The sequence below is a fragment of the Apteryx mantelli genome, chromosome 13, assembly GCF_036417845.1.
Source record: "Apteryx mantelli isolate bAptMan1 chromosome 13, bAptMan1.hap1, whole genome shotgun sequence".
Classification (NCBI taxonomy): Eukaryota; Metazoa; Chordata; class Aves; order Apterygiformes; family Apterygidae; genus Apteryx; species Apteryx mantelli.
The window spans coordinates 19,135,394-19,158,436 of NC_089990.1; the positions used below are offsets into that span (position 1 = coordinate 19,135,394).

Below are 23,043 nucleotides of genomic sequence, written 5' to 3' on the forward strand. Positions count from 1 at the left end.
TGAGTATTTTAATATGAGGAATGGCAAAGGCAGGATTTACTCTCTGTGGAATGTTTGGAGAGTGGTTGTTGAGCACTGCATTATTCAAAACACGTTAAATTGTCCTGAATGAAGAGGAAACATGTCTTGATCTTCAGGCTGATGGACATTAACAGTTGTCTGCCACAAGTTTGTTAAATTTGGACTAGATGTAGCTCCTGCATGCTTTGTTCCCGTTCTGCAAGGAGAGGCTGTGGACAGGAAACTGGCAACAAGTTGGAGGCATAAATTCAAGATAACCACAGCTTAGACTGAAAGTCTTGTATAAATCTTTTGGATTTCTAGACTTTACAGTAATATAGTAAGCATTGCTGCCTTCTGTCAACCAAGCAGGGAATTTTAAGTGATCGTGCAATATATGAATACTTGAGATTCTTCAGGTGGGTTTAAGATTTTTGGATGGTTTAAATATCACTGGAGAGGAAGAGGGAGAAAGGCGAAGTAACACATTTCTCAACATTTGCAGATTTACAAAATATAGATGTTGAGCTAGAGGATGTTATGATTGGCTCAGTCTCAAAACCAAGCAAACTGAAAAAAATAAATAAATATACACTGCAATAAAGCAGTTAACCAGCAAATTTTTCAGCTCACTGCTAATATTAGTGTGTTTGCTATCTTTTAGGCAAATGTGAAACTCTGACCAGAGAAAGTTGGATCACTGATTAGTAAAGGTTTTTGTAATTAGTATTTATATCCCTCCTATGAGCTTCATTATAAGAGGCCACTAGAGCTGTTCTCATATCATAAACCTTTCATCACCACTGTGAAAAGCAGACTTCTGCCTCACTGGGAACTTTTAATAAGCAAATGTCTGTGTTTGCTAATGGTCTGCAAGGGAACAAAAACCAATACTGAGGATCTGTGTGTACAGGAGAGCCTTCTTTGCACGTGTTGGCCACGAGAGAGGAGCTCGGGTTTAACATCCTCTCTCTGGCTTGGCGTTAGAGGAGCGTGCTTACGGATAGTAACACTGCATTTGATGTTAGAGCAGCGTGCTCATGGATAATAACGCCACATAACAGGGAACCCTGGGAATGAGCTGGGCATGCACCATTTCTCATTCTGATTGCCAATTAAATGGCAATTAGTGGAATAAATGTCTCAGATGTGGTTCCTCCCTTCCCAACCACTTTTTTGGTTTTGTAATTGCTCAGGGGGTAATGTGTGTCTTGTGCTTAACTAGCTTTATTCTTTCAGTTGTTAGCCTTAATCAGCTATAGGGTGTTAATAGCTTGAAGCCAACCAAGTCCAGGGAGCTAGGCGCCATGCTAGGTCCAGTGTACGAAGGCCAGGTCACCAGCAGGAATTGCTCTTCACTTCCTCTCTTTCCTCTACCTCAGAGATCAAAAATAGCCGTCTACGAGAAAATGTGGTCATACATGAAGTCAGCAGAACCCTCCGTGTTCACCAAAACGACAGCGGACGGGGTGGCGCGGGTGCGCAAGTCGAAGGGGAAGTTTGCCTTCCTGCTGGAGTCGACCATGAACGAGTACATCGAGCAGCGGAAGCCTTGCGACACCATGAAAGTCGGCGGCAACCTCGACTCCAAGGGCTACGGTGTAGCGACGCCAAAAGGCTCAGCATTAAGGTGGGTGGAATAATATAACAATATCCATGTTGTTATAGTATTCCACCTACCCTGATGTATTGTGTTGTCATTTTCTTTCTTGTGGATTTTGAGGTAACTTTTAAAGTTTAAAATCTTCAATATTCCATGGAGTTAAATAAGACGGTAAATTATGGTTTCATTTACTTAATGCATCCTTTTTTTTTTAAGTGTTCTCTTAGTGTTGTCCTTTCTGATTGTTTGTTGCTGTTTTAATTTTACAGTTCAATGGCTTTTTCAATTTAAATGGTAAAAGCCAAGTTAACCTGCCATATGTGACGAATGTTAACTGCATGATGTGGTGTTCTTGTTACTTTTTTTTCTCAAAGACGATTTCCCCATCCCGCACACTTCAGTTTTGAGCAAATGTTATCCTCCATGCCACCTTCCAATATTTAACCCTGTATTTGCTGTACAAACATTTTTATAGCTCCACGTTCTGTGAAATTTTAGCCAATTTGTCCTCTTGTGCTCCTTTTTTTATACGTTACGATTTCCTAAGCATTTGTGCATTTTTCTTACAAGTTATGTTTTATCGTTTCAAGAAATGCTGTTAACCTGGCAGTATTAAAACTGAATGAGCAAGGCCTCTTGGACAAATTGAAAAACAAATGGTGGTACGACAAAGGAGAGTGCGGCAGCGGGGGAGGTGACTCCAAGGTCAGCCTCAATGTCACCACAATCGGGTACCTTAGCAAAGAGTAATCGGCAAGGCTGTTATTTTACTTGTCAAGGAAAAAAAAAAAAAGGAATGCAGATTCAAACCATTTGAATAATTGTGGTGGGGAAAAAAAAGCCATTTGCTTGCCCAGTAGCTCTTTCAAAGAAAGTCATTTTTGCATCATCAACAGCTTTGGTCAAGCTTGGAAACCTTATTTAACTAACAGATAGAAACTCCAATATTGGTGAGGACTGTGCAGAAGGAATCTGTGCATGTAACTGGACAGGAACCCAGGGATCACCTCAAGCAATTTCGGAGAGGCTTTCTTCAAGGGGTCGGGTGTGGAGCACAGACCTGACGGCGAGAAGGCTCCCTTCTCCTTCGCTCTCTTGCAGATGGGTCGAGGAGGGTGGTTAATCTTGGTGCAGCTTGGGTTCAAGAGAGGATCACAGCAAGAGCATAATGTTAAACAGAGATGGGTAGTCACCCACTGATGGTAAAATAGTAGCAACAATATATAAGGAGCTAGAGACTGCAGCAGAAACAGGAGATATGTTGCTTGCAGCAGTGACGTGTATTGAAGTGATGCACTAAAGCGGTAATTAAGCTGAAGGAAAGAGCTTTTGGTAAATGCTGCCTAGAATATTCTGTCACCTTTTGTACCACAGGGGCCAGATTTCTGTGCGCATCTGTGCAGGAACACTGGATTTGTGTTTGCTGGGCTTTTAAAGCAGATGTTATTTAAAATCCTAACTCCCCTGATGCCAGTGGCAAAACTTTCATTGCCGTCTAGTGAGCTATGGCTTCCCCCCAGTACCTTTAGCAGCCTGTATGTTAATGAGACGCTCTAAGTTGATTTAATCAGCTCATGTATTGCAAAAGTTAACTACTGTGCTTTAATATTGCCAAAACTTACCTTGTAAGACTAACTGGCAATTTCTGTAGCATTTAACCTGGCAAAGAGAAGCTGTAGCTAGAATAGGCTGGATATTATTTGTCACCTTGGGTATGGGAATTACCAAGAAAATTAATTTAAAATACATTGTTATCCTGAAAAGGACCAAGATTAATTTTCATAGTGGCATTCGCTAGTAAAACCAGTTCCTTAAGGAACAATAACTTCTAATCTCTCTTATAAAAATGCTTCAGCTTTGGTCCAAAATCAATAATAACACTATTTTCAGTAAACTGCAGTTTTGGACAATTACTGCAAATTACTGCTGTATTCTATTAATAAGAGTTGATTACAGCTGACTAGTTAGGAAATTACTGTTACTCATCTCTGATATTAGCAAAAAGCTGCATAAAAGGAAAGAAAAGACCTCAAATTCAGGTTTATTTAATAATTGGAGTTCTGCAGTGCTCAGCAGCAGCTTGGAGGAGAGTGTGAGGTTTTTATATGCTTTTTAGCTCTGCTGCTCATCCTTCATGCAACATTTTTATATAATGTTATACTTGCCAGTATATTAAATGTTTAATATTCTCTTGGGATCCAGCACTGTATTGCCTAATACTGCCTCCATGAAAGAAAATTCTTTGTACAAAGCAGTTTCAATGAACTGCATTGCTTTAAGTTCATTGGATTAAACCCAGCCAACTTATGCTTACAGCCCTAAGGAAGCTAAAAAGGATTTAAAAAATGGTCGCAGTTAGGGCAGGGTCATCCTTCTATTTTTGCATGTGCTGAAAGACCTTTTAAGAAGAGTAATACTCTCTATTAATAAGCACTCAGCCCTGTTCAGTAAATGTTGAGGGCAGAGTCAGGTATGCCATGATAAACTACCCAGCGAAGAGGGAAGAACAAATTTGATGACGCTTGTTTCACTATTTTAATCTGTAAATCACAAAGCCCTGTCTTTCTGCAGTTTGTTGTACCATGCTGTGATAAAGGACTGCTTGTTTGTTCCAGCTATAAACGTCAATTATCGGGGGTTTATTGCTCAGGCAGCATGAGCCGCCAGGGAGCAGAATGTGGGTCAGAGAAGGAGCTTCCTTGGGGGGAGAAAAATCTGCAGAAGCCTAAAGGAGGGAAAGGCGGGGAAAGGGGCTAGTTGGTATTTCTAGAGATGTCATAAATCAAAGGTTTCTTTATTATAAAATTGCTTTTCTTCTGAGGTAGCAGAAGTAGGCTCAATTCCATGGCATTAGCATAGAAAGAGGGATGCTTTCCCAGCAGCGTCCGCTGACAACATCAGCTGGGAAAGCCGAGTTCGGGCTGTGCCTGAGCCTCGTGGCAGGGCTGTCGCCTCCCTGTGTATGCCAGCACTTGGCACACAGTCACCCTCGCTTGCCTCCACACTCCTCCTCTTCCTCCCACCTGAAGCCTAAGTTCCCTTCATAGTCTTATCCCACTCACATCTCTGCAGTTAATTGTTTATATGAACATGGCTTTATTTATAGAGTACTTCAGAGGAGTCACTTTAAAACTGTTCTTTTTTTTTTTTCCTTTTCCCTTAAGGAGACGGTACTTAAGGAAAATTGAATCAGTGGCCCAGAAGGACTGGGTGTTGAAAGTGCATGATGCAGAATTTGTATCATTGTGGCACATTACTCACTCAGGGGAGCGCTCTCTCTACCGGTTAAGCTGATAGACCACCTCTCTTAGCTTATCCAGTAGAGGCCCAGCCTTGGGAGTCAGCTGCCCTGACTTTGTAATCAGCCCTTTCCTACTTCCTGAGCTGTGTACAGGTTTGAACCATTACAGACTGATGGTGCCAACTTCCTAAGCTGAATTTCTCTGTGAGATCTGTTATTCTAGCTTGTGTTGAAAACCAGAGGTGAGTATGCGACCTGTTTGCCTGTGCCCATCATTGTGCCATGACAGATCTGGTCACACAGAAAACTCTCCCCTGCTCGTCCTCCCTGCTGGTTAGCATGTGGTTTCCCCGTGTTTGGGAACCAGTGATTCGGAGGTGGTGCGGTGGCATCATCCCTTGTTTCCATATGTTCACTGCCATTGGAAAATTACACCATGACTTGAAGTGTTACCAGGACTTTGAGTCTTACAGTAGGACAAAGAAAAGGTATTAAATTGACCTGCTGTAAGTTTTTTCCATCTAGTCCATTCCATTATGCAAACTGTGTAAGGTTAGTCATATGCACATCCAAAACTCACATGGGCCACTTGTAATTTAAGCTAAGAGACTGTATTATTATTATGAAATAAGTTTAAAGTGCCTCAGCTGACATATGTTGTATTTCCCTTAATGTCAGCACGTGTCAGCTCTAGGATGTCGCAGAAGGTAACAATCTGCCCTAGAGTGTCTTGCTATGGTCAGTGCTGCACCGGGGAAGGCGGTTCCCAAATTTCAGTGGCAGTCTTTAAGAAGACTGAAGTATTGCTCCAGCCATACGTAATTCTCATGTGATACGTAATAATACTGTTGCTGACATCCTGGTATGCACATCAAATTGTGTTCACTTAGCTCTCTTAAATGAACATGAACTTTGTTTCATCATTGGATTCATGGCAAAATTACACAATATTCAAAAACCTGTTAATGCGTGAGTTGAGTTCTCAATTGTGAGATAATGCAGAGTAGCAGTTATTTAAAAAAAATAAATATAAATATTCCAGAAAATTGTTACAGCATTTTACCAGCTTGGAAACCAATTATTTTGTTTGCTGCACAATCCTATCATCTCAGAGCTGAGTGATAGCTGAATAGGAATTTAACAAGTAGACAAAACACAATGTAGATGAAGGTAGCAGGATGAGCGACTTAAGTGAAACTAATTATTCAGTTGCATAGGAACAATTTTCTGCTAAGATAAATTTCTAAAGTTCTTCTGCTCATACTTTTTTTTTTTTTTGTATTCTCATACCTTCATGGCAACATGTAATGACAACTAACGTAGAAGGAAATTGTTTAAATTTAGCATCTAGCCAGCTTCATATGCCAAGTGTCCTTGTTAATTATTTGACTCAATTTCTTTAATATATTCTTTTTTAGGCTGATCTCTCTTTCAGAGTACATCTGTGAAGTGATGCTTCATGTAAAACTACTTAATTTTTCAGTTGTTTCTTTTTAATCACAGAATTATTTTTCCAGAGTGCTAGTTAAACTGTGCCCTCAGAACCATACTTCATAAAGCATCAGATTCTCAAGCCCTTCTGAGCTGTGAATGTGGCCATTAGCAGATGGGATTTGTTCCCCCATTTCTCTGTGCTGTTTTGCTTTGATATATTTGCAGCACAGCAGTTAGTTAGCATTTGCAGCATAATTTTTAAGTGGCATATTTTTAGAAGAAATCTGTTACACATTATTGTAGATGATACCTGACATCTAAAGAGCACCACTGCCAAACATGTTATGCTTTAAAGAGAACATTTGGGGAAATGACTATCTTAAAAACATGCAACACAATTTATTTGAGCAATTTATTTGAAATTATGTTCATCAGCATGAATTTACTTGCCACCCATTCTATAGGCCTGGGTTATGAGCTGGAAAAAGGATAAAATGGCTGATTAGAGCCAGTGATAGTAGCACAGAGCTAATTCATGCTCAGAGCTAGAAAAGTAACATAAAATCATTGTATTGTGCAAATTAGTGACAAAGCAAAATAATACTTTAAAAGGAAGACATCAAAATATTTGTTTAATTGACAGAAGTTATTTTATAGCCTAGTAGGGATAACATTGTGTATGTTTTGTACCAATAATGAAGTCTTACCACTCTAAGAGTTCATCAGAGCATCTCATTTAGAGTACTGCCAAGAAGAGCAGAAAGCCTGCTTTGATTTGCATAAAACGCATATGCTCTTGTGCAGATCATTGGAGGTTCTTTTACTACGAATGTAACTAGGAGGCTCAGAACCCCAATTGAGGAAAAGCATTTCATGCAGCCTGGGAAGCAGCTTTTGGAAAATGGTGCCTTGCACCTAAGAACTAGGAACTGTTTTATTTTGCTTTCGTAACCTTTCGGCATAATTATCCTGAGGATCAGCTTTGCTCTCTTGACAGAGCAGGACCTGAGCCCGCGAGGAAAAGAGTTTGTGCCGTGTTCACTGTGGTAGGGTTGAGCCTCATACAACGGCAATATGTACTGCCTCTATGGCCACAAGAAATTCAAAAGAAAAGATGTGACTTATGTATTCATTCTGGTAAGACTTGTGGTGATTAACAATTATTTTCCATAATTTGCTTGCATGAGTCATTTATCCTGCAATATAAGCATCAGTATGGGAAGAGCTGAGGCAAGCCTCCTTGGGACTGGAAAAAGGAAAATGGAAAACGAGCATATCCCAGTGATAGGAGCAGGGCCCTTACTTTGAACACTTTATTGGGGTTTCAGACTTGGATATTTCCATTTTAATGGTAACTACTGTCACTTAAAATACAAAGGGAGAATAACTGCCTTTGTTCTTCTTCTTCAAAGTAGTTCTAAGTTTCAGCGTTAAGCTCCCATGTGAGCAGGCACCGCTGTTAATCCTGGTGGACTCTGTGACGTGGCTCTGCGCACCTGCACTGCAGGCATGGTTTGGACACCTGTAGCCTTATGCCACCAGCATAGCTATTCCCCGAGTGCCTTGTGTGCCCGTCGGACTAAGCAGCACCTATCTGCAGCCTGCTGAGGACCAGAGAGCAGGAGGCTCAGAAGAACCATCCTGAGAGGAAAAATAAATCATAGAAGACAGGGGGAAAAAATGGATGTTTCTAGAGGCAAGAGAAAGAGAAGGTGAGGGGATAGCCCGCATGCAAGGTAAGTTGAGTCTCTTGCTCATATCCATCCAGCTTAGGAAAGATGCAGGTAAAGACAGGGAAGATACCTTGTTGCTGTTTCAGATGAGGTAGGTTTTAGCACGACTTTAGCCATCTGGCCCTCCCTGCTCTGCCCTTCTGTTTGGGTTGTTCTTGCTTCCACCCTCTCGCCACATCACAAGTCACAGGCACTGTTATAAATGAACTACAATGACTTGTTATGGCTTGCATTCCCTAATCCGATATGCATGTATTATTGCATTAGCACTTGGCACTTCTATTAAATTATAATCCTGTTAGAATAGCATTTAATTTGTTGGAGGTATGTTTATGAAACATATAAATATATTTTCCTAGAGACAGTTGCTGCTGCCAGACACTGGCTGCAAACTCTCTACAAAGAGTAGAGAAACTTGCAGTCTCAGCTGGTAACTCATCTGACTTTGCGCAGGTGTATTTAGAGTGTGGGGGGGTATTATATTCACATTGTGCATCTGTGTATGTCTTCCATGTTACAGCAAATACAGCATCAGTTAAAAACTGATTTTTAAAATGCATACCTGGTTGCTGCTGTGAAAAAAACCCGCAGATTCCACAAGGACACAACAGTTGCTCCAGCCTGCATCTAAAAAACAATACAAGAAACCTTGAACTGCCCAAAAGAACACTATTTATGGAAAAACATAATAAGATTAAAATTAAGTTCTTTTGTTATGGAAACTTGAGCTTGTAGCTCCTAAATACTTAGCAATAACTAAAGAAACCCATCCCCTGATAGATCATTTGCATAGCTTTCAAATGGCCATTGCAAAATCTGTGTTGATCACCTTTTGCAAAGCCCCGTATTTACAAACAAGTGCTATCAGAGCAGAATTAAGAGCAAGTTTGCCAATACAGGGGTCACTAATGTCCTTTAAATAGAAGCAGTCCTCATAAACCAACGGGCACCCGCTGCACTCCATGTAACTATGACAGATGAAGACACTACCTGTATTCACCTCCTGCATTTACTAGCGCTGTTGCTGGCAATATGACAGCATTAAAAATATATATATATATATATGTTTTGTTTGCTAATCCATAGACAGGATTTTTGTCATCCTGTGACACCATTCCATTCTGAGATGCCCAAAACAGGCAAAGCATACAGCAACCTCCATGAAATATTTAGAAGTCACAAGTCAGCTGTCATTAAGAGATATTATTAACTGTGGCCAGGCAGGCTGAGCAGCACGCTGCAGTCCCTCACATGGGAAGCTGCTCGCCAACAAGTAAGGCCTCAACACCTTGAGGGGGGGAAAGGGAATCATTTCTGGATGCGCTATAGAAAAAAACAATGTCCTTCTACCAGAAGATTTCACACTGTCAGGATATACGGGGGTTGAGGTGCCTGGTTTTAATCTTCTCAGTTTAAAAGCTCTTTGTGTTTTCGAATTAGATGGCTTTCGCTTTTTATCCCTTCCTCTGCTCATCCATGAAGCATTTCAATCCCTAAAACGTTAAATGTTGTAGATGTGCAGTTGCTGGTTAACACAGGGCAGAAAAAAAAAAGATGGTCTGAAATGGTGCAACAGTGTTCAGTTTTTAAAAAAGAAACGTCTTGTGATTTTTAACAAATATGTTCAGTGTGAAATTCTGAAGATCACTATTTGAGACAAAGGTAACAAATAAGAATAGTGAGTGGCTGTATTTCCTTAGACAAGCATTTTCAGGGCTCTCGTCACTCCTGCATGGAGTATGGTGTAACTTTAATCTTTTAACAAACATAGTGAATTTTAATAATAGGCCAGTTTCCATCCTATATCTTCCCTGTTCCATATGTTTAGATGCATAACAAACATGAATTTATGGAATGGAGGCATTGCTAAATTGGTAAATTATGACAGGACATAGCTTGAGATGCTCTGATCTAGGAGAGAGCAGAGCACTTGGACAATACATTTACCCTAAGGTTTTGTGGCTAGTCAGAAGTTATTTCAGTAACAAGATCTGACAAAAAGTCCATTCAATAGTTACAGATGAGACTGGGATTTATAGAGCTTGAGGGGATAAAGTGCCTTATTTGATTTAGACTGATCTTTAACCTCTAGCAATGTCCTCCAGAGGGTAATGTTGGATTTGGTATCTCTTCCAGGATTGTTTCTGTCTTTATATTTTAATGATATCAAGATGGTTGTTAGTTGGATTTTTTTTATGGTATCCTGTCAGGTTGAACAGAGTGCTCAATCCTGACTACTACATTGTGCAACATCCTTTGCTGCAGCGCGCCAGTGCCGTTGGTTTGGGGATGTGAGTTATGGTGAGCAGAGTTAAAGGCCTCATTATTAACCTCCTTTCGTAACTTCATGGCTGAACAGCAACGCTCATGATTTGACATAATGTGTGGTGTTGAGGGGTTTCTCTGCAGGGCTGGAGGTATGGGACTGCAATCTCTGTAAAAATGGTGCAATAATTTGGGGAAGTTTTCCCTGTCCCCTTCAGATATTTACCTTTCAGGTCACGGTAGGAGGTACAACTTCACACATGTTGCAACAAGCTTCATACTCTGCTTCCCCTGAGGTCACTGGATATTTGCCAGTGATACCAACAGGAACAATTAATTCAGTGTTTTCAGTAGTTTTACCCTAATGGACTTAAAGCTTTTTGAATTAAAAAATGCTTGTTTGTTTGCACCTTATTTCACTTCCCTTTTCTCTGTCATTATGAGCAGCATATAAGAAACCTAAACATTTAATGTCTAGACTCTTTGATGTTGCAACTTTATTAGTTCGGTTGTGTTGAAATCAGCAATTGCAGTAATGCTTAAGCCAGCAAGGACAGCTTTGGTCATAAGGAACAAGAGAAAAATGGCCATAAGGATCAAGAGAATAATTCATGCTGTACAGGTTAGAGCACTCTAAATATTTCAAATTCCTAAATTAAAGGGATTAGGTAAAAATACCCAAGATTAAAAATAAAATTCAAAACATTTTATAATGTACTAATAGAGACCTGATACAATCATGCACTTTATCCTCGTTCATGTCACTGAGATTTCCAGGGGGGAGTGATGAGCCCTTTGCAAAGGATGTAGCCCTTGATCACGGTTTCTCTTGCTTTGCAAGTGCTGCATGTTAACTCAGAGAGAGGACGTCACTATTCATTAATCTAGCAATCTTCAGAGGGCTCAATTTGCCAGAAACCTCCTGTGGCTTTGCTTTGCTCTGATACCACAAATCAGTCATAAATCTGGCTGAGCCAGATATTAAACCAAATTTACAGCTGTTCTGCAGTGTTGCAGCGTGATGCAGCCAGAGCCCAAGGGTGCCTTTGACTCTGGTTTTGCCTACCCTAATGTACCCCTAATGGCCAGTGCCAGGGTACATTACAGCACAAACAGCTTTTCTGTAAATACCGCATCCCTAGTGATATGCCTGTGTGCTTTCACAGGACTTCTCCAATCAGCATTATCTGGTTTGTAGTGTTGTAGTTTTGAGAAGAAAAAGAAAGGGCATGTTAGTGACTATTCAGATTTCCCAGTGTGGAAAATGTGGCAATCAGTATATTGGGAAGTTACAGCTTTTGCCCTTTAGGCAGAGCTGTTTGCAGTGGGCAGTGTTGCTGCTGGCCACGTGCACCATGAGTTCGGGGCGAGCTGCCATCTGCCTTGTGACAAGGAGCCCCGTTGCCACTGGCCAAATTTCTTAGCTTCATCAAGTTAACTTTGTGTCTCTATGTCAGACAGCAAACATTCCTTCCAGCCCAGCGCCTTGGACACGGGCACCCAGGTCTTGTAGCGCACCGGCAGCCCTTTCCCCCATGCGGAGGCCGGCTCACCGGAGCCGTGGGGCTGAGGGCCCTTCTGGCTCTCAACCCCCTTTTCTACCCCCTCAAACCTCCGCTGAGCAGTTGGTTTGTCTTGATTTTTGCTTATTAATAGTCCTGTTACAGGCAATCTGCAGAATTGTGCTGGCCCAGATTTCAAGTACGTAGTGAAGTGTGGACGAGTGGCTCTCCAGGAAAGCCAGTAATTCCTTTCAGCATCAACGCCACCTTGGCAGGCTTCATCATGCTGGTCATTGCATTACAGCACTGTGAAGTTTTTCTTTATTTTAGGTACTTTAGTTAAAGCTGTACTTCCTTTTTTTTCCTGCTGACTGAGAGGGTGAAAAAAGATTTGGGGCAAAAAGAAATCCAGGCCCTGCCATTAGCTTTCCACACCCACTGTGTTGACAGTGGCATATTGTGCTCTTGCATTTCCCTATGGAACCAGCGAGTGCGACTATCGTCTTTGTCAGCACTTCCATTTCCTCGGCAAACCCCATCGCCTTCGCATCCAGCTCTGGAGCTGAAGGGAGCCATGTCTCCTGTCTCTCAGGCTGTGGAAGGGAGCTGCTCTTTTCTGGAACCTTTTGCCTCTTCTCCTGAGCCTCTAGCTCAGGGCCCAAGTGGAAAAAGGAAGCTTTCAAGACCAGTGTAGAGGTCTCATTGGTGGTGTGATTCTGGGCTTCCTTCAAGCTTTTGGGTGATTTCTTCACACCCTACCCCCAGAAAGATGCTGCAAGCAACAGTGCTGACAAAATACAACCCTGTATTCTGTGCACCAAATACTTTACAAAACATCAGGAACTGACTGATGATGGGTGGAGGACTAAGCCCAGCTCATCGTCTGTAAAACCCCAAGGGCAGAAGGTGCAAAGTCAGTCCTCACTCAGCCACCTTCCTAAGGGGCTCAGGGAAGCCATTCGCCCACCTACCCCTGTGAGCTTCAGCTCAAGGAACCCTTTAATTAGTGCTTTAAGGAGCCTTAATTGCTATGCCTTTTTTGTGCAGCTCTCTTTTTCTGAAAGATTGTGCATAAAAATTCTAAATTAATTCTGATGTTTCATCTGCTTTGAGGGGAACAATGTGCTATCTGCAGTGTTCATTTGCTCTCCTTGGCAATGAGCATTTTTGGGTATAACATTTATATTACATTCATTAGAGTATAGAATGGGATATGATTTATCCAAAGCTGCTCCAATTGCCACTTAAATCTTTGCTGATTGCAAGTAATAAACGTAACTGTGGTATTGCCTGAAGTTTGCATTGAATAGCATGAATGCCACTCAAGCACTGGTTACGGGCAGCTGACGAAAGCCTAAGGATTACAGGGTGAGGTGCTGGAAGTGCAGCCTCTGCCATGGCCAGGAGACGGATGGATGGACGGACAGGGAGCGGCTACATATGGCAGGCTACTGCGGAGCAGTTGCCATCAGGATGCCTGATCTCTCGTTACTGGAAAATGGAGCTTTTCTGGCAAGATTTGTGAACTGCATGTTCTTTTGATAAATGAACAGCACTTCTTCCAAGAACCTGCTCCGGCTCTTCAGCTGTGGTCAGCATCTATTCAGCTAAGTGGACTGTTTACAGCGCTGGCACATAAACGTGATAGTAACGGAAATCAAAGCGCCGGCCTTCGCGGTTTTAAGTGGAACTTCACACTGTCAAGTGTCTTCCTTAAACTTGTAGGAGCTGGAGAGAGGTCACTAAATCAAATCTCTGTGCTGGAGTATCTATGTTGTGTAGGTGCAAGTGAAATCATGAAAATGAACCTAAGCGGTCATTAATGAAATAAAAAACCTGTTATAATTTGGGAGGAGCATAAGTTATACCTTTTAACACTTGGGACTGATAAAGAGCTATTTCTTTGACAATTAATTTACTTTTCCTCTACTTTGAAATAATTCTGTCCAGAAAGAAAAATCATAATGACCTCAATTTTCTTCAAGGAGAAAGAAGTACTTCAACTAACCTGAAACTGCTCTTCAGCTACTGTGGCAAGAGGAGACAGGACAAGAAATCCCTCAGACAGGGTAAAAGTTTGATGAAGAGAAATAAGAATGTAGAACAGATGTGCTCTGGGTCATTGTATTTCCTCTTTTCCACATTAAAATGGCATAGATGGAAATATTCAGCTAACACTGAAAAAAGCAGCTTTCTTCTGAGGGATCATCTCATGCATAAGCATGGGGGGACATACTCAACCTGAAATCAGTGCTATATTTTATGCAAGATCACCTTCATAACAAGGAAATGCTATAGAGATCCCTACATTTAGCAGGAACGGTGGCAAAGATTTTTTGACTTAACTGGAAGCTTTGGGGACTTATTTCAAGGGCTTGATTTTAATGAGTGAATGCACAGCATTTTTTGGAAACTGGTTTGCTCTGAGCCCCATCCTTTCACCTGGGATCGACCAGTGCGGGCAGGCGAAGGGTGGTAGCCCGGGGTCCCTTTTCTGACGTAAGGAGACATATGTGCGTACCACTCTGGGGCAATGTGCAGCACAGGCAAAGGGAAATCAGCCCCTTGAGGTCATGCCAGGCTGCACTTGGAAAAAAATCCTGCCACCCCTTGCTTTCTAGCAGTAACTGGTAGCCAAAGAGGGAAAGGTAACACTGCCAGCACATGTGGGGTCTTCCCGCAGAGGAACAGAGAAAGCAAAGGGCTGAAACACTGATTAAAAAAATTTCTCTTCCCCAGATGTAAAGTAATGTTTTCAGGAGACTTCTTTAATAAAGCGAAGACTGTGAGAATAGGTAGGCACCAATCTTCCTAGAGTCATTCCATTCTTAAATAAATCAACCACAGCAAATGGGTTAATTTGCCCATAGGGACAGTATTAGTCAGTATTAGGTTATTTGAACCATTTCCCTAGATTTGAATCTTCAAGTTATATGGTCTGGCTGCATTTTGTGCTCCATCTGTGAAGCACAAATTAGTGCCTTTTCTAGCACATTAGGAGTGCCCTTCACCCAGGTCCACACTATTCATCCAGGCTGCCCAGGCAGTGCCAGCAAAATAGCAGAGTCAAGGGACCCAGACACTTGCACAGGTGAGCGACCAAGGCACTGCCTGCCTGCGTGGGAGGAGAGCAAATGGGAGCAGGAATAGGCTTGTGCAGAGGAAGACAAACGCTTGCACCAGAAACTACTTCATTTCAAACTTTCCTCCTGTATTCCCTCCTTACGCACATATTATATGATCTGCCCATCTCATAACATCTGCATAAAGTCAGTATCCATGACTAGCAGAATTACTTACAACTCCCATGGCTCATGAATACCCCGTCATGATGACGGCTCAGCTGTCTAAAAGAAATGTGGGCCTGGAGCACACAGGCAGACTCCTCTGAACTTGTATTCCCAGTCCTGCACTGCTTTCCATACTCATAGAGACAAGGAGGATGAGAACAAATCATTGCTCAGCTTTGATACACAGAACTAGTTATTTCAGCAGGTCACATGACAAAAAGGGACCTGACAAACTATATTGAAAACCTTGGTTTAGGCAAATTCCCATCTGTTTAGTTAAGATAATTTTAGTTTACTTTTTTTTGGCACTTGCATGTGCACAATTAACTACAATCTTGGCTTAAAAAAAAAAAAGTACCCTAATTAGCATGTTAAGCTTCCTCATTTCCCAATACTGTATAGTGTTGTGAAAGCTAATCTATAATGTATTGGATGTTATGCAAATTCTTTGTACTCCATATGGGTTTTATAAAGACATGCAAATTAAAAATAGTGTTTGGAATAGGACTGGGGGGAGGGGAAAATTTGCACAATAAAATATGCAGATAGCAGAAAAGGTGTTTATAACCTTCTCTCTATTGTTTGTGTATTCTCAACTGCATAATGCTTTTCAAAGTGGAGAGATGTATTGCATAAAATCTCTCAAACTGGATAGTTTTAAAATGAATTTTAAAATTAGAGAGCTGTTCTCTAAGCAATAATCTACCCTGCTCTTTCTGCTGGGGCTTGTAACGGTGGGAATAAAGGCACTCAGCTTTCACTGACTTGCATTGCAATAGCCCAAATAATGCATAGCCTCTTGTAGCACCCTCGCCCACGTGCCCCCGGGGTCCCCATCACATGGCAGCTGCATGGGAAGGGGTGCGGAGCTGGAGCCCCTCGCGGGAGCTGCCTTGGCCAATGCCTGGCTGGCTCCCAGGAGGCAAAACCCTCGTGTGGCGTAGGGGGTCCCTGCATCAGGTCTGCCCCCAGACTTGCAGCACCCATCTGTGGCGCTCATTTTGATGCCTCTGATGGGTCATAACACTACCTGTACCTGGCTGCAGACAGAAAGCTGCGATGCAGCTGGCTTTTCATTACGCTGTTAGTTGAGGGGTTCTGCGAGTGCTGTGTTGGAGCTGAGAGCAAACGTCATCTCTCATGAGGCTTGTCACCACCGTGCCCAGCTGAACACGCACAGGCTTCCCTGACTGAGAGTTAATGAGATTACAGCTGCTGCTTAAAAACAGCAATTTTGCAAAAATAAAATATTGGCAAATATCAAAACCAGCTCTGTGCAAAACACAGGGAGCAGCCCTGCCTCTGCCTGGCAGGCCAGGAAAGCTCAGAAAGCTCTTGCTGCACCCATGGGCTGCCATTGCCAGTCGTGGGGTCTAGGGAGGCTCGGACAGCCTGGGGTACAGCATCATCTCGCACTGCATAGATGAGAATTTCCACTGACTCCTGCTTTTGCCATGTGAACCCGGTTAAAGGCCACACCAGGTCACACCAATTGCAGCCTCTGCATTAGGTAGCTCAGGAACTCTCAAAGCGTGGTTATTTTTCTCCTTCAAACAAATACATATAGGAATTAAACAGTACTTAATGACACAATGCAGTGGTAGGTATGTTTGCTGACAGCCTGTATCTCAATGGAAAAAGTCTGTCTCATCAGGGGCAATGAAGAAGAAGAGGATCTTGTTGGGCAGAACCCAAGAAGGAACCCAAGCTGTCATTACTGAAGTGAATCCATGTCACTAAAATGGCCTGCAAAAAACCCTGAGATGTTACTGAATTCCTCAACTTGCCTGCCAGCACCCTGGGCTTGTCTGCCTGCCTGGCATTCATTCACCCTGCAGAAGGGACACTGCAATGCCTGTGAGCGCTGCCAAGGTGAGACCCCACCACCATGCTGCAAAGATGGCGACCCCACCAGCACATCCAAGATGAGACCCACCACCATCACACTGCCAAGGTGAGACCCCACCACCACATCCAAGGCAAGACCCCACCATTGTGCTCCAAGGTGAGATCCCCACTACTGTGCTCCAAGATGAGACTCCAGCACCACACTCAAGACCCTACCACCACGGTGCCAAGGTGAGACCCCCACCACCATGCTCCATGGTGAGACACCACCACCACATCCCAGGTGAGAATCCCACCATCACACTTCACGGACAGCCAGACAAGCTTAGTCCCATAAACAGAAGTTAATTCTTGATCATGAAGTTGGAAATGAAGTTACACAAAAAAGAACCATAAATAACAAAATGCTGTCTTAGCCTGTACCTCAAAGCGTGTCATCCATCCGTGGCACAGGCGTTCTTGCAGCTCATGAGCCCCACGGCAGCACTTATGGCCCTGGCTTGTGTGTGGTGCTCAGCAGGGTGACAGTCATGCACAAAACATAGCCTGGGATGGGCGCCAGGATGGCTGCTTCGCCTCTCGTGCAGCTTTCCCACAGGGAAGGCACACGGCAAGCCCGGAGCTGAAATTGCTATACAGGTGCCACCACCATCCCGCTGGTCCCTGCCTCCCAAAATTTCTCCAACTCTCCTCACACATCAGCGCCTCGCAAGTGGCCAGTGGCAGCAGCACCCACAGCCCACAGTGGCGCCCAGCTCATGCAAGGGCTCACATGGCCCTGTGCAGCCCCAAGGAGGTGGGGAGGGGGCCTGAACTCACAGAAATATGTGCCAAAACTGTTCTGAGTCTTCAGGGTAAATCTTATTTATTCAAACAGCCCAAGAGCACACAGCAGCCTTAGCCCTGATGTGGGCTTGCAGTCTCTTAGCAGCAGCAGAATCACCAGCTCCCTTTCTCCTGCCAACATTTCACACGCTGCACAGCTTAACCCATAGTTTCCAAGTTCACTGATTTCTTTCTTTTAAGGTCTTCATTCGGTTATTTACTGCTGTAGTTCCCTAGACCATGCAGTGTTCAGGATGCAGCAATTCTAAGGGGAAAAAAATGTCCACCTGCGTGTTGCCTGCAGAGTAAGGCGGGGGGGTGCCAGTTGTTCACATTTGCTGTAACACATCATGGTGCAGCTGAAAAGTTGCAGGAACTGCTTGAAGGTGTGAAAGGGAACAAGTGGTGATGGTTGGCAAAATGCCCCTCTCTGCTGGTGTAAGGTGCAACCCTCCCTGGCATTCAGCCTGGGTGGTTTTGCTTTGCACGTCCTGCGAGCATGCGGGATCCCCAGTGGGTGCTGTACCCAAGGGGCCGGTCCCACACGGCACCAGCTGTGTCGCAGGGCTGCCCAGGCCACGGGCTGCCGCCACAAGGCCGCCACAACTGCTCCTTCTGGGGTTGCTGTCTGTTAGTGCAATACAAGGTCCTGCTGGATCAAACTCCTACCAGCTCATAAAGCTACTGTGAACCGCCTGCGATTCTACAAAAATGGGAAATTGGAGTTGCTTTGTTTCTACTATCTTCATTTAACAGTGAGTGCCGATTACTCAAAGCGATATGGGCAGGACCTGGTAATATAGCGTTGCTCTAGCATTAACTTAAGGGGATGATCCAGTTGCCTGCAGTGTAAATACTTTGTGGCCAGGAACCCTGCTTTATCGCTTTGTATAGTTTTAAAGTAGTTTAAAGCTTGAATAACATAAAATAACATAATATAATGTTATTTATGTTATTTCCCACGTGAAGAACTCCTGTAAACCTTGCAGTATTGAAACTCAGTGAACAAGGCATCTTAGACAAGCTGAAAAACAAATGGTGGTACGATAAGGGTGAATGTGGAGCCAAGGACTCCGGAAGTAAGGTCAGTCGCTGAAGGTCTTTTTGTACTGATTAGAAATCACATTTTGACCCACTGTTTGTTTATACAAAAAAATGGCTTTCAAAAGTTAATATTTACATTTTGAAGGTTGAAAGAAAAGAATAGAAAAAATAATTAAGTCTCCAAACATGACAGCATTTTTCTTTTACAGTAACAGATTTTAGTTGTAAGTATGTTTTACTACTTGAATATTTTGCTAGAAAAACATGGAAAAAGAATTCCCAAAAAGCCCTCAAAACTGGTGTCTTCATTTAAATTTGCAAGTTTCATTACAGTCAATGATGTGTGTTATTTAGTCCGGCATCCTTTTTTAATTTATAGTTTTATTGAACACATACATTTTTCTTTCAAAATTGTAAGTTAGAGCTCTATACGTCAGTTTGGAAAATAATCGCATGCTTGTTAAGGGTGGACAATTTCAGGACAGACATCACCATGATAAGCAAGAAACATCCTTCCTGCCCCATTTTCCAATTTAGTTTAAATGTTTTTTGATTAAAAAAAAAACCAACAAATTTAGAAATACTATTGGTAACTCATTCCATAAATACTGGATGTTCTTTTTATTGTGCTTTGAACCATTTTGCTACTGTGTTACTCTATTCCATACCAGATATGTTGTAACTTTGGGGGAATCTTAATACCTTACTTTTACTCTCTGTTTACAATTGGTATTGCTGCTGTTTTCATCTAAAAACAGCAAAAATATGTGACTGAGGGCCAGACATATCCAACGACCCTGTAGTGGTTCCCAGTACAGAAATTCTGTAGACCCAGTGGAAATTCCACATGTGAGATGGTAGATGGATCAACCTACTAGTTGCACATTAAATTCAGAGGAAATATTTATTTATGCCATTCATTAAAAAACACGAAAGATTTTTTTTTGTGTTTATGGAGCCATTGAGAAGAAAACCAGTGGAGAAGTGCAAGGCTTGTTGGAGTAAAGGACATTTTCAATGGCAGCAAGGGGAGGGAGAAATCCAGTTCCTATTGAAATCATTAACAGCTAAGTGCCTAACTCCCCTGCTGCCTTTGGAAATACCCTCTATAATTATTCAAACATAAGATTATTATAATTTGGCAGCACCTTCTTAATGTTCAAAGACCATTTCAAGCTTCATCAAAGTCAATAATAAAATTCATTGATTTCAGTTGGACTGGAATTTGCTTGGGGCACAATCTTGTAGCTGTTGCATAAGATAAATTTGGGATCACAGGAAATTTGAATGCACAGCAATTGCAGAAGTAATATTCAATATATTCAATATAATTGAAAGAGTGCAAATGAATAATATCTTTAGTTTATATTGCGGGTTGTTTGCTAAAACTGCATCTACCTAAACTGCCTGTGAAATGCACAGATACTTACAAGGTAGAGCTTATTTTATTCTGAATATATGGAAGTTTTGATGTCCCTAGGGATTTTGGTAAATCAAGGCCTATCTGTAAGTGTTTTCAGTAAGTACGTACCCTTACTGCGGATTGGTTTGGCATCTGGCTTGCCAGCAGCCAGTGAGATTCTCTTTGTGTTACAGCTCAAACAAGGAACATTTGAACAAACAATATCTAATAAAGGCAGCAAGCCATTCAATTCAGCAGCAAAATGGTTGCAATTCTGTTTAATCTGATTACAAAATCCTATTTTTAAAAATGAAAGCCTTCTCTCCCATCTGTCATGTATTGAAAGTACACCCCAGCCAGCATTTTTTTGGTGTTACAATGATTGTTTTTATTCAGTAACTCACTTACTCTTGGTAATTGAAGGTGCTAGTTTAGCTAGGGCTCTACTGCTCGACCTTAAAGTAACTGACCATCTTCCTAGATTCATTTTTTGAAAATTGTTGAAAAAAAGGTAGATAAGTTTAGCAGCATCTCAGTTATTTTCTCTACATTCACCAAAATCAAGTGTCTAGTGGTTGGGTTTTTTTTTTTTTTTTTTTTTTTTTTTAAGTTTTATACTGTCCTTCTGTAAAACCTGGGTTATTTTGCATAGCCACTGCTTCACCTATTTGGGCCTTCGCCAGGCACCTTTGCGTGCTGCCAGCGCTGCTCAGCCAGAGGCGGGTTTGCACTGCCCGCTGAGGGCCTGGCAAAGCCCATGGCAAACGGCTTGTCGGCCACCTGGCAGCGAGAGCCAGGGCCATTCCTGCCACGAATCCCTAGCTTATCCAGGGACAAAGCTGAGAATAATGCTGATAAATGAATTTGACAGTGTAAACTCAATGGGTAAGATCACTCTCAATCGGATTGATTTTGATGCAGGGGGGATAGGGAATTTGAACTTCATATCAGAAAGCTGAGTATGTATGTTTAGTTATTCCAGCTAGGACTAACTGCAAAGTAACCTGTTATCTACCTGTCTTCTTCTCACAGCAAGACTAATCAAGTGGTTCATTTCTCTTAGGACAAGACCAGTGCTCTGAGCCTGAGCAATGTCGCTGGGGTTTTCTATATTCTTGTCGGAGGCCTTGGGCTCGCCATGATGGTTGCCCTAATCGAGTTCTGTTACAAGTCGCGGGCAGAGTCCAAGCGAATGAAACTCTCCAAGAACACACAAAACTTTAAACCTGTTCCCACAACCAGTACCCAGAATTACGCTACGTACAGAGAAGGCTACAACGTGTACGGAACAGAAAGTGTTAAAATCTAGGGGTACGATTAAGGTCCAGTGAACTAAAATACCTCTTCTTTTTTCTTTTCTCTTCTTTTTTTTTAATCTGTTGAGTGATATTTTGTTATATGCATTAGTGGACTGCTGTAAAATGTCTTTCAAAATATGGTCTGGTGGCACTCTCTTTTCCACAGTGCAGCATATAAAAGTGATTTAAATTTCTTTCCTGAACAGAAGTAAGCTTGTTGCTGACCTATATTGCAAACAGTGATGATCAACTTCGTACTAAGTGAATAACTCCTCTCTCCAAAGGTCTGATATCAATGGTTCACTGAATCAAAGTATTTCATTAATTCCTATAAATATTACTGTAACTCAGAATTCACAGCTCTTTTGCTTGTCACGTCCTCCCCTTGTATTTATTTTTTTAAGCTATATTCAGGCCAGGTAAGTGCTTTTAGGAAGTCTCCAAAAATTTCTGCAATAGAAGTAGCGATTTCTAAAGTATAAGAAGTAGAACCAAATCACTAAAAAAATGCCATGTTAACTCAGTTAGTCACAAACTGTATCCTTTGCCTAGACCTCATTTCACTGAACCTAAGGGCCAGCCAGGCTTTGCTGGCCTGGGCAAGGTAGGCGGTTTGGAAGCACATTCAAGCTCCCAGCACGGGATCCTGATGGGAGACCCCTCAGGAACTCTCCTGGGTCTTTTGGCCATTTAGGCAAGATACTTTCCGAGAAGTTCACTGGATATTTTCAAAACCTGAGGAACGCAGTTTAAAGGTAGCAAGATTGCTAGGGTCAGCAGGATAAATATTTACATTACAAGGGTGCTCAAGGGCACCCTGGGCTGGGCACTGCAGAAAGAGAGGGAAGAGAGGCTGTACCCCAGAAAGATCTGCTTTTAAGCTTTGTACAGCTAGTGCTGTTTACTCCTTTCTTATTGAAGGTGGTTCATTATCTTCAAATAGAAGGCTCCCTCTCGGAGGAAAAAAAAAAATTGAACTCTGTATTTTTATTGTAGATCCTCACTTCTGACAGCATGCAAGAGGAGAAGCAGCAGAGAATGTGGCTACTTCATGGATTCAGACCACCTGAGCCAGTTGTACTCTCTCCAAGGTGTCAGGCATGACACACATTGATGATGGTGCAATGAACTTTTAATAGGAAAAACTGATTTTTTTTCCTTCAGTGCCTTATGGAAGACTCTGAGACTCACAACAATGCAAACCATCACTGAAATATTCTTGCTTTGCTTGAAAGAGAAAAGAAAAGAAGGCAAAAGAAAAGAAGAGAAAGGAAGAGAAAGGAAAAGAAAAGAAAAGAAAAGAAAAGAAAAGAAAAGAAAAGAAAAGAAAAGAAAAGAAAAAAGAAAAGAGAAAAAAGAAGAAAAGAAAAAAGGAAAAGAAAAGAGAAAAGAAGGCAAAAGAAGAGAAAAAAGAAAAAAGAAAAAAGAGAAAAGAAAAGAAAAAGAAAATAGAAAAAAGAACTGATGACAAGATATTAGTATGTGAAAAAAAATTCTTGTAAAAAAATCAGAACAAAAGCCATTCTTTGATACCACTGCACAGTATATGAACTTGTGT

General features: G+C 42.0%; 1 protein-coding gene across 2 annotated transcripts in view; it reads left to right on the forward strand.

Annotated features, from left to right (window-relative positions):
- GRIA3 (glutamate ionotropic receptor AMPA type subunit 3) overlaps nucleotides 1–22,754 on the forward strand; it is a 154,790-nt gene extending 132,036 nt beyond the window's left edge. Inside the window, exons 13-16 of one of the 2 annotated variants that reach the window (XM_067304266.1) lie at nucleotides 1,383–1,630; nucleotides 18,711–18,825; nucleotides 21,251–21,509; nucleotides 22,482–22,754. In XM_067304266.1, the coding sequence (XP_067160367.1) occupies nucleotides 1,383–1,630; nucleotides 18,711–18,825; nucleotides 21,251–21,496 (609 nt within the window). In that variant the 3' untranslated portion in view covers nucleotides 21,497–21,509; nucleotides 22,482–22,754. The remainder of the gene's footprint in view (nucleotides 1–1,382; nucleotides 1,631–18,710; nucleotides 18,826–21,250; nucleotides 21,510–22,481) is intronic. The other variant, XM_067304264.1, reaches the window with a different exon arrangement.
- Nucleotides 22,755–23,043: the final 289 nt, after the last annotated feature.